Genomic DNA, 17949 nt, shown 5'->3' with positions numbered 1-17949 from the left:
GCCAAGCTTTACAGCTCGTGATCAGATGGCCAGGATCAAGACAATAAAAACAAACTCTTTTTTTATCAGGTCGTTTTTGCGCATGTGCTTCACCCTCAGCCCTGAAATAGTTATCTTTTGACATTCTTTTATCCTTCCCCCCTTCCATAACAAAGGAGGGTTTAGGAGCGCGCATTACAGAGAATACAGTTTTATGAGTAAGTGCAAACTCGTCTGCAAATATTGCCGCATCAAAAAGTTTAGATACTTTCTGCTCGTTTAAGTGTACTACAATGTTTTCTGGCAAACTATTTTTAAAATCCTCGAGCAAAATTAGTTCTTGCAATTCATCAAAAGTTGTAATTTTGGTAGAAACACACCACTTCTCAAACAACGATCGCTTTTCACGCGCAAACTCCACAAACGTTTGCTTGGCTGTCTTTGAACACGCCCTGAACTTCTGCCGGTATGCCTCCGGTACTAATTCATAAGCACGCAGCACCGCCAATTTCATAGTATCGTAATTCAGTGAATCATCAATTGGCAAAGCCGCACAAACCTCTTGGGCTCTGCCAACGAGATTACACTGCAGCAATAACGCCCACATATCTTTGGGCCATTTTAATTTAGCCGCGACACGTTCAAAAGCCACAAAGTACGAGTCAACTTCAGATTCACGGAATGGAGGTACAAGTTTAATGTACTTACCCACATCAAAATCAGGTTGCCCCCCCTCAGAACTACCAGAAGCATGTCTGGAGCGCGGTGACGAAACTGGTCTGCTACGCTGCATCTGGGCTTCCAACTCCAGCCTACGCAATTTGACATCCCGATCGGTCTTTAACTCAAACTCTCTCAAACGGAGTAGTTGCGTTTCATGCTCCTGTTTCTTTACCTCCAGATCTAACTCTCGTAAGCGAACAGTTAACATAGGATCTAAACCAGCAACCTTTTTACCGCTCACCGACTCTGCTTTATCAGATGAAAATTCTTCCTCAATCTCTAACTCAGGAGCTAATCCAGGCAAAATACCAATCTCAACTAACCTACCATACAGCTCATCTTTAATGACTCGTTTCTTTGCCTCTTTATGGACCGTTAAGTTATAAAATTCTGCTATTTGAATTAATCTTTTTTTTCTACACCGGTCGAATTCTTTCAACGTAGGTGAAAGTGTAAACTTAATTAAATCAAAATCCATATTACAAACTCCCTTCCCTACGAAAAATTCAAAGCAGCCAAGCAAAACTAATGAAACAACGACTAAAATGAACGAGCGGACGAGCCCCCAATTGTCACGACCTCCCCGTCTAGGGTTAGGAATGCCGATGACAAACAAAAGCATCAATTAAATTGACACATCTATCCCTTCTCCTGTCCCAGCTCAACAACAAATACAAAACAAGATGTGTCAAAAGGAAGCTTTTTATTAACACAAGGATGGATAACAGGAAGCGAAAATCTTCAGGAGGGGTTCAAGCCAAAATAACAAACAGAAATGGTTTTAACTAAAGGGAATTAAAATGTAATTTACCTGACAAAAGAAAAACCCCAAAGAAAATACAAAAGACTTCCCTTACTCCCTAACTGACCATAAACAGGAGAAAATAATTCAATAAAACAAGAATGGCAACCTCCTCCCTACGGCTTCCAAAAGAAACTAATTAAACATCAGTTTAATAACATAAATCAGTGACAGCTTAAGTAAACAAGAAAATATAAATAAAATATAACACAAAAGAGGAACTTACGATACCAAAGTAACAAAACAAATGTCCTCATAATTCAATGGTTGACAACCCCACACAGGGAAAACCTCACGGAACGAAACACACTCCAACATTTAGAACTCCAACAAGAATCTAAATGTCTGGGGCAGGAGATGAGGGACAGAACGACAACGGAGCTCTACGACGCGCGCCCAAGAAGCTCTCCTGCATTGCCGTCTTTCTCAGCTTATCAACACTCCCGCTCATCAACGCGATCTGCCGCAGCTGAACCCAATCAAGCCTGCACAGAAGGAGAGGGAGGAAGAGAGAGAGAGACAACGAACTGCACAACAACAAATCACATCACAAAATCAAATAATAAAAGAAATAACATTACGTCCTGAGACGTAACAGAAAGAATAAACTGCTTTTATAGTTACAGTTACTGCGTTACAGTCAGGCGAAGTATGAAAGACAACATTTTGTTGACTAGATTTGGGTACAGTTTTTACTGTAGAATATACTGTCACATCAAATAAGCTTTTCTGAATATATATAAAATACTATTTTGTCAAAAATAAAGTCATAGACTAAGATGTTCCAATGTTGGCTATATTCAAACTAATGAATACATATGATAAAATGTAGGATAAAATGTAATTTTTTTTTTTACAAAGAAAGAGTACTTTTTTGCAGAAATATTGCTGAAATTGTAATTATTGTTGTAATTGTAACCTTTTTAATAAAATAGCAAAACATATTTACAAGATAGATGTAAGCAAAATCTTAAATGGTCAATATAAGTCTTCTTCAAAATATATATTTTGTCTTTGCATTGTGGCTCAGTCAGTGTCACACCTGAATGAATGGCTAATTATGCAGAGTCATTATGCAGAGTGGGTGGGACTAAGGTGTAAACTACTCCTCCCCCTCGCATATTGGCTTTCCAAGCAAAACCTGTTTTACACCATTTAAATCAATGTATTTTTTTTTGTGAACGATAAAGCAAGACTATTTTCACATAATTTTGAAGCTAGAACTGAAAGGGACAACATCCATTAGTCAAAAGTCTTGTGGGCACATATTTTGTATGAGTTTTGTGGTCTTATTTCAGCAACTTTCATTTTTATTTTTTTAAATAACCACGCATAAACATTATTCTCTTAAAAATACAAACATCTACATACATGTTGCTCGCATATTATGGTAGGCCTGTTTGTGCTATATAGAGTGAATTTACACCTTTGCCATTAACATGTTTATAAATAACTGAAAAAAGCACAAATGTCAGAGCATGTCAGAACATCTCAAGGGCCCCAAAAACAGCTTGGTCCCCAGAGGGTTAAATGCCACGGCCTACCTGAGCATTGTTTCTGACCATGTCCATCCCTTTATGACCACCATGTACCCATCCTCTGATGGCTACTTCCAGCAGGATAATGCACCATGTCACACAGCTCGAATCATTTCAGATTGGTTTCTTGAACACGACAATGAGTTCACTGTACTAAAATGGCCCCCACAGTCACCAGATCTCAACCCAATAGAGCATCTTTGGGATGTGGTGGAACGGGAGCTTCGTGCCCTGGATGTGCATCCCACAAATCTCCATCAACTGCAAGATGCTATCCTATCAATATGGGCCAACATTTCTAAAGAATGCTTTCAGCACCTTGTTGGATCAATGCCACGTAGAATTAAGGCAGTTCTGAAGGCGAAAGGGGGTCAAACACAGTATTAGTATGGTGTTCCTAAGAATCCTTTAGGTGAATGTATATATATCAGTGTTTCCCACACATAGACTAATTCGTGGCAGTACGCCACAGAATCACCACCGGCCGTCACATATTGCGTTCCGTTATAAAATAAACAAACATTTTTTACGCTATTTAATACACGCAGCGTATTCATTCAGCTGCATTTCCTTTCTCTGCTCTCCCTCCGTCTCGGTCACTCACACGTCTCTCTCATAAGCGAATTTTTTGTCTCGCCAAAGCCTTATTTGATCGGTGAGTGATGTAGATGACTACTGCGCTTGCGATAGGGCGCATTTTACTGAAAGAACGAGCAGAGAGAGAGGCCCGGTCGCACGCGTCTTCAAACTGCCTTGCCCTCTCTCGCGCGCATATTAATCAAAATCACGATGGTAAAAGATCGGAAGACCGAAGTTTCACGTGGAGCATTCGGATATTTTTTTTCTGAATTACTGCCGGGTGTGAGTTGTGCTAAAAAAATTAAATAAATTTACGTTGACTTATCTTCTCTGAAAAGCGTTCCGCCCATTTAGCTGACATAAAAAAAAACACTTTCAATCAACAAAACAAAACCTATTCAATAATGATAAGGTTTTCTGTGTTGATAAATCTTGTGCGATGTCCTAAACTGCCGGGATAATCACACAACGCGTACTAGTCCGCTTATGACACGTCCGATTCGGGAACTAATGACTCCTTTGAACCGATTCCATTTAACAAATGGTTAAAACAACTGATCTGTCCAACACTGAATCAACAAATTGGTAACACTTTACAATAAGGTTACATTTATTAAACTCTAGTTAACTAGATCAGTTGCCATTAACTTAATAAACTGCACTTCTGCAGCATTTATTAATCTTTATTAATGTTAATTTCACCATTTACTAGTAGCCTACATTTAAATCAAAAGTTGTATTTATTAACATTAGTTAGCCTAATGCACTGTGTGAAGTAACATAATAAAACATAGCTGTTCATTGTTTATTAAACTAAGATTAACAAAGATTAATAAATACAGTAACAAATGTATTTCACGTGGTTCATGTTAGCTAGTAAGTAAGTAAGTAAGTAAAATTTATTTATATAGCACATTTATCTCAGCAAAGCTGACCAAAGCGCTGAACAAAGTCAAAGAATAACATAAAATAAACAAAACATACGATACAATAAAACAAAACTAAGATTAACAAAGATTAATAAATACAGTAACAAATGTATTTCACGTGGTTCATGTTAGCTAGTAAGTAAGTAAGTAAGTAAAATTTATTTATATAGCACATTTATCTCAGCAAAGCTGACCAAAGCGCTGAACAAAGTCAAAGAATAACATAAAATAAACAAAACATACGATACAATAAAACAAAACTAAGATTAACAAAGATTAATAAATACAGTAACAAATGTATTTCACGTGGTTCATGTTAGCTAGTAAGTAAGTAAGTAAGTAAAATTTATTTATATAGCACATTTATCTCAGCAAAGCTGACCAAAGCGCTGAACAAAGTCAAAGAATAACATAAAATAAACAAAACATACGATACAATAAAACAAAGGAACATAGATAAAATCCAATTTAAAATGCCTGGGAATAAAAATATGTTTTCAACTTCATTTTAAAGGTTGTAATAGACGTTGCAAGGCGAATGTCCAGTGGAAGTTGGTTCCAGAGACGGGGGGCCGCAATAGAAAAAGCCCTATCACCCTTTGTCTTTAGGCGTGAACGAGGGACAACTAAGAGAGCTTTATCAGAAGATCTTAATGATCTGGAGGATGAAAAAGGAATAAGATGATCTGAGAGATAAGATGGAGCTTGACCATTAAGAGCTTTAAAAACAAACAACAAAATTTTAAATTGAATTCTGAAATAGACAGGTAGCCAATGAAGAGATGCCAAAACTGGTGTAATGTGATCTGTTTTCTTTGCCCCAGTCAACAGCCTTGCAGCAGCATTTTGTACCATCTGTAAGCGTGCAATGGATGACTGAGGAAGACCCAAATATAATGAATTACAGTAGTCGAGGCGGGAGGTAATAAAAGCATGAATGACTTTCTCCAGATCATTAAAAGTTAAAAATGATTTCAGTCTAGAAATGATCCGTAACTGATAAAAACTGTTCTTGACAACTGTATTAATTTGTTTAGTTAAGCAAAGTTCAGAGTCCAAAATGACACCAAGATTCCTGACCTGGGAGGAGACTGAGGGGAAATGCTTGCCGAGCTCATTTATGAGACAACTTCTCAACTTAGAGGGGCCAAAGACGATTACTTCCGTTTTATTTTCATTAAGTCTAAGAAAGTTGTTGGAAAGCCAGTCTTTAATGTCCCCTAGGCAGGCCAATAAGGGTTGAATGGTATCGCCAGCTTTCAATGGTATATACAGCTGGGTATCATCAGCATATAAATGAAATGCAACTTTGTGTCTCCTAATAATGTCTCCCAAGGGTCGCATATATAAATTAAAAAGCAGTGGCCCTAAAATGGATCCTTGAGGCACTCCACAGATAATAGGAGCAACAGATGAAGAAAACTTACCTAACTCAACAGAAAAAAACCTGTCTCTAAGATACGAATTAAACCACTGCAAAGCAACACCCCCAATACCAAACAAATTTTCTAACCGGCAGAGAAGAATATCATGATCAACTGTATCAAAAGCAGCCGTAAGATCAAGAAGCAACAGAACTGAATTTTTACCACTATCCACAGCAAGCAAAATGTCAATGAATACTTTAAGCAAAGCAGACTCAGTGCTATGATGGGCAGAGAAACCAGATTGGAGAGGTTCTGTTCATTTAGCTGCATTCAAAAAGGAAATCAGTTGTGAATATACAACTTTTTCTAAAAGTTTGGATAAAAATGAAAGCTTAGAGACAGGCCGATAATTATCAAGACAGTTTTCATCCAAACCCTGTTTCTTGAGCAAAGGTTGAACTACAGCATGTTTAAAAAAATTTGGGACTACCCCAGCACTTAGAGACGAGTTAATCAATGACTGAATGGAAGTACCAATTTCAGAAAAAGAGGCCTTAATAATCTCAGAAGGAATGACATCAAGTGAAGAGGCAGTTTTCTTCATCTTATTGACCAAATCACAAAGTTCCCTCAAAGAAACATTTTGAAAACAAGAAAAAGAAGCCGGACTTGCCCGCGAAAACAGTGACAGATCTGATGACTGCAAGGTAAAAGAGGAACGGATAGCTAACACTTTATCTGAAAAAAACTGTAAAAAATCTTCACAAAGTTTAGTTGAGGGTTCCACATGAAACTGACAACCTGGATTTATTACTGAATTTATCGTGGAAAACAAAATTCTAGGTCTATGAGAGTGTGTAGTAATTAAATCTGAAAAATACTTAGACCTAGCTGATTTTGCAGCTTTCTGAAAGTTAAATAAACATTCTTTGAAAAACTCACAAGACACAGTTAACGAATCCTGTTTCCATTTCCTCTCCGCTTGACGACATGCCCGCCTAAGAGAGCGGGCATTGTCGTCAAGCCAATAATAAGATTTATGTCTGGGTGTCTTTAACTTAAAAGGTGCAATAACATCTAAAATATTAGAACAATTTGTATAGAGAAGAGTAGTCAGTTCATCAGGCCCAGTGGAAGACTCAACAGCATTCAAAATAGATCTAGATTAGAAAAGATAGATTTCACTAAACTGAGGAGGAATAGATGAATTTATACAACGAGAGTAATGGCCCAGATGTTTTTCCATAACTGCAGAATTCTCAGCATGGACATTAAAAACAATAGGGCTGTGATCAGAGAAGGAGACATCTTCTATGTTTACATCGTCTACGGCAACACCATGTGACAAAATAAGGTCCAAAGTGTGACCATGAACATGAGTTGCTCCATTTATATGTTGCATAAAACCAAAAGATTCCAAAACATTACCAAATTCACTGACCAAGGGTCGACCTGGGCAGCACACATGTATATTAAAATCTCCCAATAATAACAGCTGATCATACGATGGCAAGATATGAGTTACAAATTCACAAAACTCTCATATAAAACCACTGTCAAAATTAGGTGGCCTATAAATAAGCGCACAGAACACCGCAGTGGAATCAAACTCTAGCACAATACATTGTAACTCAAATGATGCATAACTCCCGACAGAAACGGGACGTATGTTAAGGGTTTGTTTAAAAACCATGGCGACCCCACCACCTTTGCCAATACATCGTGGTGTACTAATAAAACAACAGTCCGGCGGACAGAGTTCTTCAAAGACAGACGACTCACCAGCAGAAGCCCACGTCTCCGTCAGGAAAAGGATATCCAAGTTGCGTCCAGTATAAAAGTCATTTAAAATAAAAGTCTTGTTGCACACGGACCTAGCATTAACTAGGGCCATGTTGAGATGAAACTGTAGTTTCGAGTTCCGATCCAGCTAGCCTAATACATGAACTAATGTAAACAAATCAAACCACATTTAACACCACTTAAAATGAGAATGTAAGTGTGCTTACCCAATTTTTATAGTAAGAGTGGTTGGCAAGATTTAACCTTAATAAACTACTGTATTTTCAGGTTATCTATATGACAATGTGTAGAACAATTACCAAAACAATCTTTTAGTTTAGACTGTTTGCAGTAAATGCAGTTGGGTTGTCGAGGTCAAAACTCTAAGGGGCTGTTTACATTTACATTTATATTTATTCATTTAGCTGACGCTTTTATACAAAGCGACTTACAATTGCTATATATGTCAGAGGTCGCACGCCTCTGGAGCAACTAGGAGTTAAGTGTCTTGCTCAGGGACACATTGGTGTCTCACAGTGGATTCGAACCCGGGTCTCTCACACCAAAGGCATGTGTCTTATCCATTGCGCCACTACCACCCGGCCACTTTACACCTGGCCACTTCATGCGTTTTCTTAGATCGGATAGCTATCTGATTTATCAAAACGATTCCATTTACACCTGGTCACATAAATGTATTTTTGCGAAACGGATTTAAATCCGATCTTCAATTCCCGAGCTATATGCAGATTTAATGGAGTGCACGTCACCGAAAGCAACAGATATGAGCTGCATTTTATTGATCATCAGCTAAAATGTAAGCGTCTGCGACTTACTTTCACTTTGATTTGCGATAGTTTGCACGTTGGCTTAATGAATAGATGCTCAGCTTCTCATCTGCGGTGATGCGTGTTCCATAGCGTCGTCATATCTGGCTATAACATTACATATAGCCTATAACACGCTCTCACACGTTTATTTTTTTAGCATTTTTGGGAGGAGTACAATTTACATATGTGGTTTCAACAACCAGATGCGTTTACACTTGTCCAGTTTCGTCTGCAATGCGGCCCAGACCACCTCCTGAAGTGGTTTGAGCGATCGGATTCAAATCCGTCTCGAATGCGTTTCGGAGGGCATTTACACCTGGTCTTTTCACGATCAGATAGCTATCCGATCACAGAAAACGCATGAAGTGACCAGGTGTAAACAGCCCCTTAATAAGCTGTGAATCAAATAAACTTACTATAAATAGTGATGTGATTTTTTTTTACTCTTACACTGTTTGGATTTTGTGAAAGTGTGAATCATTTTTTATTCATATTTAATAAAGTTCTGTGTAACGAATTATTAACGAAGGAACCGCTGCCCCCCGCCCTCAACATCCCAAGCATGAACGATGCATAAAACAAATGATTCTAGTTCAGTGAGTTGAACTAGCGCAGGTTCTGCCAGTAAAGGACACTGGTGTAACTGCAAATAATGGAATAAGTAAGTATACCCCGATTTGTGCTTTCTTTAATGCTAATTTAGGCTTGTTTCGTTAGCGCTTACCATCCCTGTTTTGATTTCAGCCAATCACATTTTACAAACTAAGACAACTTGATTAATGATCAGGATCCACACGCACTGCCAGGCAAATTTTTGCTCGCTTAGACACCGAGACACCTAATCACCGAGCTGCTGTCGAGACGCGAGCAGAAAGAGAAGTCATCTTTGACTATTGTAAGTTAATGTTGATAAATAGATAAAACAGTGCACATAAGTGACTTTTTAGTGTGTTGTTAATTGGATCTCATTATCGTTAGTTTTTATCATAGAAACACAGAATGACCAGTAATATCTGAAGCACGGCTGCCAGTCCATATTTGTGTTTAATATGACAAATGTGAATTTTTATTTATTCATGGTTGCAACAACATTTAGTTGTATTTTGTTGTTGTATTATAAAAATCCTTGATTGACTTATGTTTCTTAAACGCTCAGTTGTTGTTCTTTCAAATTGCATACCATATGAATGTTTTTGTAGCTTAGAAATCTAGACGCACCCTAGCGGCAGCAAAATGTATTTTGCAGCCAGGGTAGTCTAGCAACTCTCCGTTGACTTTCGGAGCTGTAAAAACCTAAATTGGGTCAGGCCAATCACATCGTGTATAGAGTAGGCGGGGCGGGCTTAACATAATGACGACAGAGTTGCGACGGTTCCCTGCTACTTGAAAACAAAGAATGGCTGCTGATTTTTTTCTTTCGAATCGGCTTTGGCCGCGACTCTGGAGTTAAGTTTTTCTTTGAGAAAAGAGCAAAGAACGGCACTGAAGTCATTCTTAAAAAAGGAAGATGTGTTCGTAGTTTTGCCAGCCAGATTCAAAAGTTGAATCTATCAACTAACGTTAGCTCCGCTGTTGGGAAAACGCTCTGGTTGGTTGAAGCGTTGTCCTATTGTGTGCTGAGGGAATTTGAAAGACAGACGTTTATCCCGCCCCTCGGATTGATTAATGCAGGCTTACCAGGCTGAGTTATTGGGTGATTATGAGGAGGGCGGGGGTATTAGTGCTGATACGGTGTCTGAACTGCGTAGAGCCACAGATTTGTCTCTCAGGGCCACCAAGGAGACGGCTAAATCCATCGGCCGCTCTATGGCAGCCCTGGTGGCCACTGAGAGGCATCTGTGGCTCAACTTAAGTGACATAAAGGACAAAGAAAAACATGTTCTTTTAGATGCACCAGTATCCACGCAAGGGTTATTTGGAGACGCAGTTAATAGTGCTGTAGCGAAGTCACAAGAAGCTTCAAAACAGGCAGCTGCACTTCAGAAACTTCTCCCCCGCCGTTCTTTCTATGAGGCTGCTGAGCGGGAGCAGCCTCACTCCTCTAAAAAGAGCGCTGTGCACCGCGCCACTCAGAAACAGAGCGTTTCCTCCCGTGCTCCCCCACAAAAATCTCGGGGACACGGAGGGCGCTCCCAAACCCAGCAGTCTTCAAGGGGTAAAACGGATCTGCGGACCGTTATTACCGCCAAGAAGGCTGCTGGGAAAAAGTCCTGATGTCTGAGGGCTCAGGACAAATGAAGGTAGTCCCCCCGAAGCAGAGCGGTTAACACCTCTTTTCACGGTGCCCGTCTCTCTTCGGTGCCCTCAGGGGACCGTTCTGCCAACCCTGCCGCCTCCGGTGTTACAGGGCGCAGCGGTCTCCGGCGAGCACATATCTCAAGGTCCACCCGGAAACGTAGTGGCCTCGGGATGCCCGCCCCCTCTGAGGAGGGTGCTAGAGCAGTCTGTTTGGTCGTTCCCTGCCGGTGCGCCGTTACAGGGCGACGAACCGACTACTCAACAGCAACAAAATCCAGAAACCAGTCTCGAGAGACTGGTACCTTTAGTAGAATCTTTGACAGCGTGGAAGCTACTGTCAAATGTTTCTCGTTGGGTCCTGCAGACCGTGGAAAAAGGGTATCAGATACAATTCAAGAAACGCCCACCGCGGTTTATGGGGGTCCTGCCCACAGTGGTGGGCCCCGAGCAGGTTCTGGTTATGGAACAGGAAGTAAACACTCTGTTAGAGAAAGGGGCCATAGAATATGTACCTCCCTCCAACAGGGAAACCGGGTTTTACAGCCGGTACTTCATAGTTCCAAAGAAGGACGGGGGATTGCGTCCCATTTTAGATCTTCGAGTTCTGAATGAGTCAGTCATGCAGCTCAAGTTCAAAATGCTAACATTGAGACAATCGTGCCACAGATCAGGTCCGAGGACTGGTTTGTCACGATAGACCTCAAGGACGCATATTTCCATCCGTCCATGTCATTGGAAGTTCCTGAGGTTTGCTTTCGGGGGCAAAGCATACCAATATCGAGTTCTTCCATTCGGCCTGGCTTTATCACCCCGCACTTTCACCAAATGCGTGGATGCAGCTCTGGCGCCTCTGCGCCTCCAGGGTATTCGCATCACGAACTACATCGACGATTGGTTGATTTTAGCTCAGTCGCATCAGTTGGCGGTTCAACATCGAGATGTTGTTCTCGCCCATATGAAAGAGTTGGGGTTACGGCAGAACGCCAAGAAGAGTGTGCTTTCTCCATTTTAGAGGACCACTTTTTTAGGCGTGGGTTGGGATTCAGTGTCAATGCAGGCGCGCCTGTCACCGCCACGCATAGATTCCATCCTGGCAGCTGTGAAAAGTGTAAAGCTAGGCCAGCTACTCACTGTCAAACAGTTCCAGAGACTGTTGGGTCTCATGGCAGCAGCTTCCAACGTGATACCTTTTGGACTACTGCACATGAGGCCCCTGCAGTGGTGGCTCAGGACCAGAGGGTTTTCCCCGAGGGGCAACCCATTTCGCACAATCAAGGTCATGCGGCGATGCCTACGTGCCTTGGTTATGTGGAAGAAACCTTGGTTCCTGTCCCAGGGCCCAGTGCTGGGAGCTCCTTGTCGTCGCAAACTGCTAACGACGAATGCTTCCCTCACGGGTTGGGGAGCGATCCTAGAGGGTCGCTCATCTCAAGGTCTGTGGGAAGACCATCATCGTTCCTGGCATATCTATCGCCTAGAGATGTTAGCTGTCTTCCGGGCTCTGAGGAGCTTTATCACAGGTCTCAGGGGACACCATGTGTTAGTGCATACGGACAACACGTCGGTAGTCGCCTATATCAACCACCAAGGGGGTTTGCGCTCGCGCCCATTATCCAATCTGGCACGCCATATCCTCTTGTGGTCCCAGGGGAAGTTGCTGTCACTCAGGGCAGCCTACCTCCCCGGGGTACAGAATATAGGAACAGACACTCTGTCGAGACAGAGGCCGAGACCCGGGGAATGGAGGCTCCACCCCCGAGGTGGTGGAGCTGATATGGACGGAGTTTGGCCAAGTATAAGTGGATCTGTTTGCGTCTCGAGAGACGTCTCACTGTCCACTTTGGTTCTCCCTCACGCATCCAGCTCCTCTGGGACTGGATGCTATGGTACAGACGTGGCCGAGGCTACGTCTGTACGCCTTTCCCCAGTTGATCTGCTCCCGGGAGTTCTGGAGAGAGTTTGCAGGGATCGGGTTTGCCTGCTTCTAATAGCCCCGCGCTGGCCGGGCAGAGTATGGTTTCCCGATCTTGTGTCCCTCCTCGACGGGCATCCTCTGGAGCTACCCGTCAGGAGGGACCTTCTGTCCCAAGCAGGGGGCTCGATTTTTCAACCCCGACCGGAACTGTGGAACCTGTGGGCCTGGCCTCTGAGGGGGCCCAGCTCATAGAGTCAGGTCTCTCAACTGAGGTTGTTGAGACCATTCTACAGTCCAGAGCTCCCTCCACGAGGAAACTTTATGCCCTGAACTGGAGAGTATTCACCTCATTGTGTAGTGACCGTCGGTTGGATCCAGTCAACTGCCCAATTGGTACAGTTCTGGAGTTCCTGCGGGACCGGTTCACTGCAGGTCTGACCCCGTCCACTTTAAAGGTTTATGTGGCGGCCGTAGGTGCTTACCACAGTCCTTTGGGTGGAATGTCTGTGGGGAAAGACCCTTTGGTATCTCGTTTCCCTCGTGGCACTTGGAGGCCTTCTGTCCTCCTCCCTTTCGAAATCGGACCAGGAGGCGAATAATTTGCTTTGCCCTGTTCGGGCGTTAGACGCGTATGTCCACAGAGCTGCCCTGTGGCGTAAAAGTGATCAATTGTTTGTATGCTTTGGGTCCCCTAACAAGGGAGGTCCAGTGTCTAAGCAAAGGATGAGCAAGTGGGTGGTTGAGACTATCTCACTTGCTTATGAGGCGGCTGGGCAGCCTTCTCCTTGGGCTGTTCGGTCGCACTCTACTAGGAGTATGGCGGCCTCTAAGGCCCTTATATCAGGAGTATCTTTGCAGGATGTTTGTGATGCGGCAGGCTGGTCCTCACCGCACACCTTCGTCAGGTGCTACTCTTTAGACCTAGACTCTACTCCAGGGTCTCAGGTTTTGTCTTCCTAGTGCTGCGCAATTGATTTCACACAGGACAGACATTTGTAGCTATGGTGGCGTTGGTATAGACGTTCCCCATAGCGTCAATTCGACGCAACGCGAGTTCCCTTGAAAGGGAACGCCTCGGTTACGACTGTAACCTCGGTTCCCTGAAGAGGGAACGAGCGTTGCGTCACCTTGCCATATCTCCTTCATGCCTGTCAGCACGACTTCAGACTCTACGAAGCTTTCGTTTTCTGTTTCGGGCCGGCTTTTATAGCTTCCTGGTACGTGACGTCACCCGCCTCTGACGTTCCGCCACACCATTGGACTGATTTTACATGTGCTTCAAGACGTCATCACGCAAAGCGTTCCCCATAGCGTCAATTCGACGCAACGCTCGTTCCCTCTTCAGGGAACCGAGGTTACAGTCGTAACCGAGGCGTTCTGTCACGTTGAGTGAAATGAAAATGTTTTAACTTCCTGCATGATGTGTTAATTTAGTACTGTTGTCACTGAGACCCTGGCATCTTTGTTAAATTTGTAAATGTATTTATGTTTTTATAGATCAGCAAAATAATTCACCAGGCTTGTGTCAAAGGACCTGAGCAGGTGTTTTCTTGTGTAGTGTTTTTATATATTTGCAAGATAATTCTTTGTGTCTGTGTTTTTGGATGCAAATCTGTTTAAAAAAATAAGTGCTGAGAGTTTCAATTTTGCAATTGTGTTGATTTCATAAAAAATCTGGTTCCATCCAGAACTTCTTGTCAAAGCAATGAAGTCCAGTAAACTCATATAGTTATGATGTTGAGGAAAAATTACTATTTTATGAACAATAAATTAAGTTCAACCAATATGTTTTTCAGTTGACTTAAATAAAAAATCTAAATGCTCATTGATACATTGTTGGCTCAATTTACTGCAAGTTATTTCAACAAGATAAACTTAACTGAGTCAATGCAGTCAAGTCAAGTTGTGTCAATAAATCATTTTTTACAGTGACACCTTTCTTCTCTCTAGCGACGGCCCTGCTGATGCCTCTATTTATTTTTCAATTTATTGGTATAAATTGAGTAAGTATAACCATTCAGTAATACTGAAAGCCTTCATTTTTAACATTTTATATGAATAATCTGCAAATTAACTTATTATTATTTTATATACCAAAAAAAAAAAACTACTTTTAATTTTGATGAACAATGTTCACATAAACCCCACTGGGTCAAGGGCTCAACTAAAACAAAGACTAATCACGATAGTGATGACATCGTATTAAACATTTTCAATAAAATAGCAGTGACAAGAGCTAAACCTCTTGTTAATTCTTTATTAGACCTTCTGTAGACGAATGACAGAAATAAAGTCACTTTCAACAAACTGCTTAGCTAAAAGATTTTCCCTGAAGACCTTAAAATGATTTTTTTTTGTCAAAAAACGACAACATTAAATACAGATAAACAGGGCTCATGAAATGCTTTTATTAAATGTCAGATTAAACATTTGAAGTTATTATGATAAAATACATCATGTAATCATGTTATAACAAAATCACAATAATCTCTATTACTAGATTACTCAAAGTATGAAGATAAGTAAATATTTTGTAATAGAATCAGAAAAAAATATTTGAAAAGACAATGCTGAGTATATATTTCCCCTGTTAAAAATAAAGGGGCAAAGAACACTTTGAAATGAAACAGATGAAGAAAGGTTCAAACAAAACAAGTAAATGTAGAACAATTGATACATTGCTGGTAAAATCAGATAAAGACCAGGCAAGAACAATCTGTCTTGACATTACAGAGGAGATTCTTTAGTCTTCACTTTGATATCAGTGTAAGTGACGCCTTTGTATGTGCCCTTGGTTCTATACGCAAACGCACTGCCGTTCTTGCAGGTCATCTTCACTGTGCCAGTGTAAGGCAGGTCAAAAGCGGCTCTGCCAATAGTGACTGAAACATCCAGCTTCTTTTTTGGTGGGACTTCTACATCGGTAGTCAGAGTTTCGGTTCTCTCATCTGTGTTCTCCTGACCATAAGTGCTTTCAGATCCAACACTGAAACTGAATCCTGCAGTAACTTCAGCAACCTCTGGAATCCCAGCACTCACTTCCAGACTAAACGTCGCAGTAAAACTCTTGCTCAAAGACCATGAGGATTTTTTGGTCACCTTCTTTGAGGTTTCGATTTTTTGATGTTGTATGGCAGAGGAGTCGTTCCTGAAAGTGACGGATTTGATTTCTTCTACTGTCACCTTTGGTATCAGTTGGTGGAGAGTGGGATAGTTGACATCAGCAAGAACTGTCGATTCAACTGCATTGATAAACATGAATCCCATAGAGTCAATGTCGGCACCACCTTTTCCTACAACTCCCAAACAATAACCAGAGCCGATATCCATGGGATATTCTGTTTTTAAACTCCATTTGGTCATTTTTGCAAAGAACTCTCCCCCTAGACTGGTCTTGAATTTGATGGCTCCAAGACGTGATCCTTCTCCGTTCCCCCACAGGGACAGTGAGGTGAAACACTCACCAGGCTTGAACGTATACTCTTGATTCGGACCAGATGACTGTCCAAAGGTTTCATTTCTCCCATCTGTAAGCCAGACCCTGACACCCCTAACCTGCCATTCTCCCACCCACACCCAGATCTTCTCCAAACTGGCACCATTGCTTTCACCAGTAAATGAAAATGGACCACCTCCGTTTCCACCGACTGTATGCAGAAGTGTTGACATCCTTGAAGAAATTAGATCTGAAGAGCAATTACAAGATTAATTAACACCAGAGATCTAAATCAGGTTTTTTAATGTCTCTTATGCATGAATTCTAAAATGGTATTTTTTACTCATATTTTTTATTCTTATTTCGTGATTAACAGAAATTTGTATTTGTTTTTATTTCATCTGCACAAAAAAAGTTTCACAATTTATTACTAGTCCTGTATTAACCTCCTGCAAAGTTTCAAGCCATTGGCTACATGAATTGGATCTTAAATGCTCACTGAAATATACTCACATGAATGACTTTAGTCTGAAGAACTCAAGAATAGCTCGTCTGGTACAAGTCAGGATGATGAGTTGTGTTTGACTGAGATGTGTTTGATTGGGCTGCTGCTTAAATAGAGCTCCAAAGAGGGGCAGGCGGCACCTGATGTGCGGTTACAAGTGTCACATAATTATGTTGGTTATGCAACACTCATTTAATTTTCATCTCTTGCAGGTCATAACAAGCAACTAATGCATGTGGCAAATTAAGTTTGTGGTTTCTGTGACCAAATAGTTTAAACAGTGGAAAATGTCAGTTCACTGGCCCTGAGCTTGTTCTAAGTTTATGTGCCTGTGCTCGGTCAATGCATTTTCAAGCAACGTTTTAAAAATGACCTGGTAGATTTTAATCGGACTGTTTAAAGCTGGAAGACCACCAAGAACAAACCAGCTACCATGTCCAAAGTCATTCCAGTCATTATTATAATTTTTTTTATGTAGAAAATATTTTGTCCCTATTTTGTTGGTGATCTATCCTGCTTTACCTGACCAGTGTGTATACATGCAGGTAAAATCATTATCACATATAAATTAAATTTAAATTGTTTTTCAATATGAATACATTTAGGAGAGTTGTAGTTTCACAAAAAACAAACAAAAAACTAAACAAAAAAATATTAGTATCAGTGTATAAGCTTTACAGTATTGCTCTATTGCGAGGGAGAAAAATGTCCTAATTTCATTTTTGAAATTAATGACCTCAAAAACAGGATGTACACAAAAATAGAACGACTTTAGCAGTTAAAATCTGTTTTTAAACATTGAATGACTGGTAAAAGAAGAATTTACTTTGTGGGCAGGTTGTCTAACCTTGTCAGTTACAGCATCTTTACTGGTCGTTGGTTCCCCTGGCAGAGCAGCTGCCACAAGAACCAGCACCAGTTTGGTTAAAAAAAGTTCATAAGTATATGATTTTATGTAAGCACATAAGAACTTCCGAATTCCAGTTCAGACTTGATGCAAAATTAATCATGCATCACTAGATTTTGGATCAAAATCAAAAATGTATTTACCCAAATTAACTTGAGAATGACTGAGCATTGACTTGACAGCAAACCAGGTGTGCACCCCCGTTAAAAACGGTCTTGTGTTTTGACATATAAACTGGTAAAAAAAGGGTGGGTCTGTCTGAACATTTAGGCTGAACTTTACATGCATGTAAGGACTTTTTGGGGTTTGTTTGTGTGAAACCATGTTTAATTTCTATGTGATCATTTCACTTGAAGTATTTGTTCAGTTAAAACAAGAAAGAACAAATGGGACCATGTATTTTTGTTGCAATTCAAACA

The 17949-nt window shown here is 41.0% G+C and overlaps 2 protein-coding genes across 3 annotated transcripts in view; both read right to left on the bottom strand.

The window, feature by feature from the left end:
• The window catches only part of LOC309492488 (aerolysin-like protein), a 51730-nt gene extending 35035 nt beyond the window's left edge, over window positions 1-16695 (bottom strand). Inside the window, exon 1 of the mRNA XM_082161497.1 lies at window positions 16632-16695. The gene's annotated coding sequence lies outside the window, so the exon portion shown is untranslated. The remainder of the gene's footprint in view (window positions 1-16631) is intronic.
• Window positions 15077-16718, bottom strand: LOC309492489 (aerolysin-like protein). 2 transcript variants are annotated; one of them, XM_082161499.1, is made up of 3 exons: window positions 16632-16691; window positions 16466-16519; window positions 15077-16368 (listed from the first exon to the last, which is right to left on the bottom strand). In XM_082161499.1, exon 3 carries the CDS (start codon window positions 16349-16351, stop codon window positions 15410-15412), a length of 942 nt encoding a protein of 313 aa, XP_082017625.1. In that variant the 5' UTR covers window positions 16352-16368; window positions 16466-16519; window positions 16632-16691; the 3' UTR covers window positions 15077-15409. The 2 variants fall into 2 exon arrangements, with proteins under 2 accessions (XP_082017625.1, XP_082017624.1); XM_082161498.1 differs by lacking the exon at window positions 16466-16519 and having other exon boundaries at window positions 16632-16718.
• Between the last annotated feature and the right edge of the window lie 1231 nt (window positions 16719-17949).

The sequence above is a fragment of the Leuciscus leuciscus genome (genome assembly GCF_965113295.1).
Source record: "Leuciscus leuciscus genome assembly, chromosome: 2".
Classification (NCBI taxonomy): domain Eukaryota; kingdom Metazoa; phylum Chordata; class Actinopteri; order Cypriniformes; family Leuciscidae; genus Leuciscus; species Leuciscus leuciscus.
The sequence above is the reverse complement of the archived record's forward strand: the minus strand, read 5'-3'. Positions and strand labels throughout refer to the sequence as shown.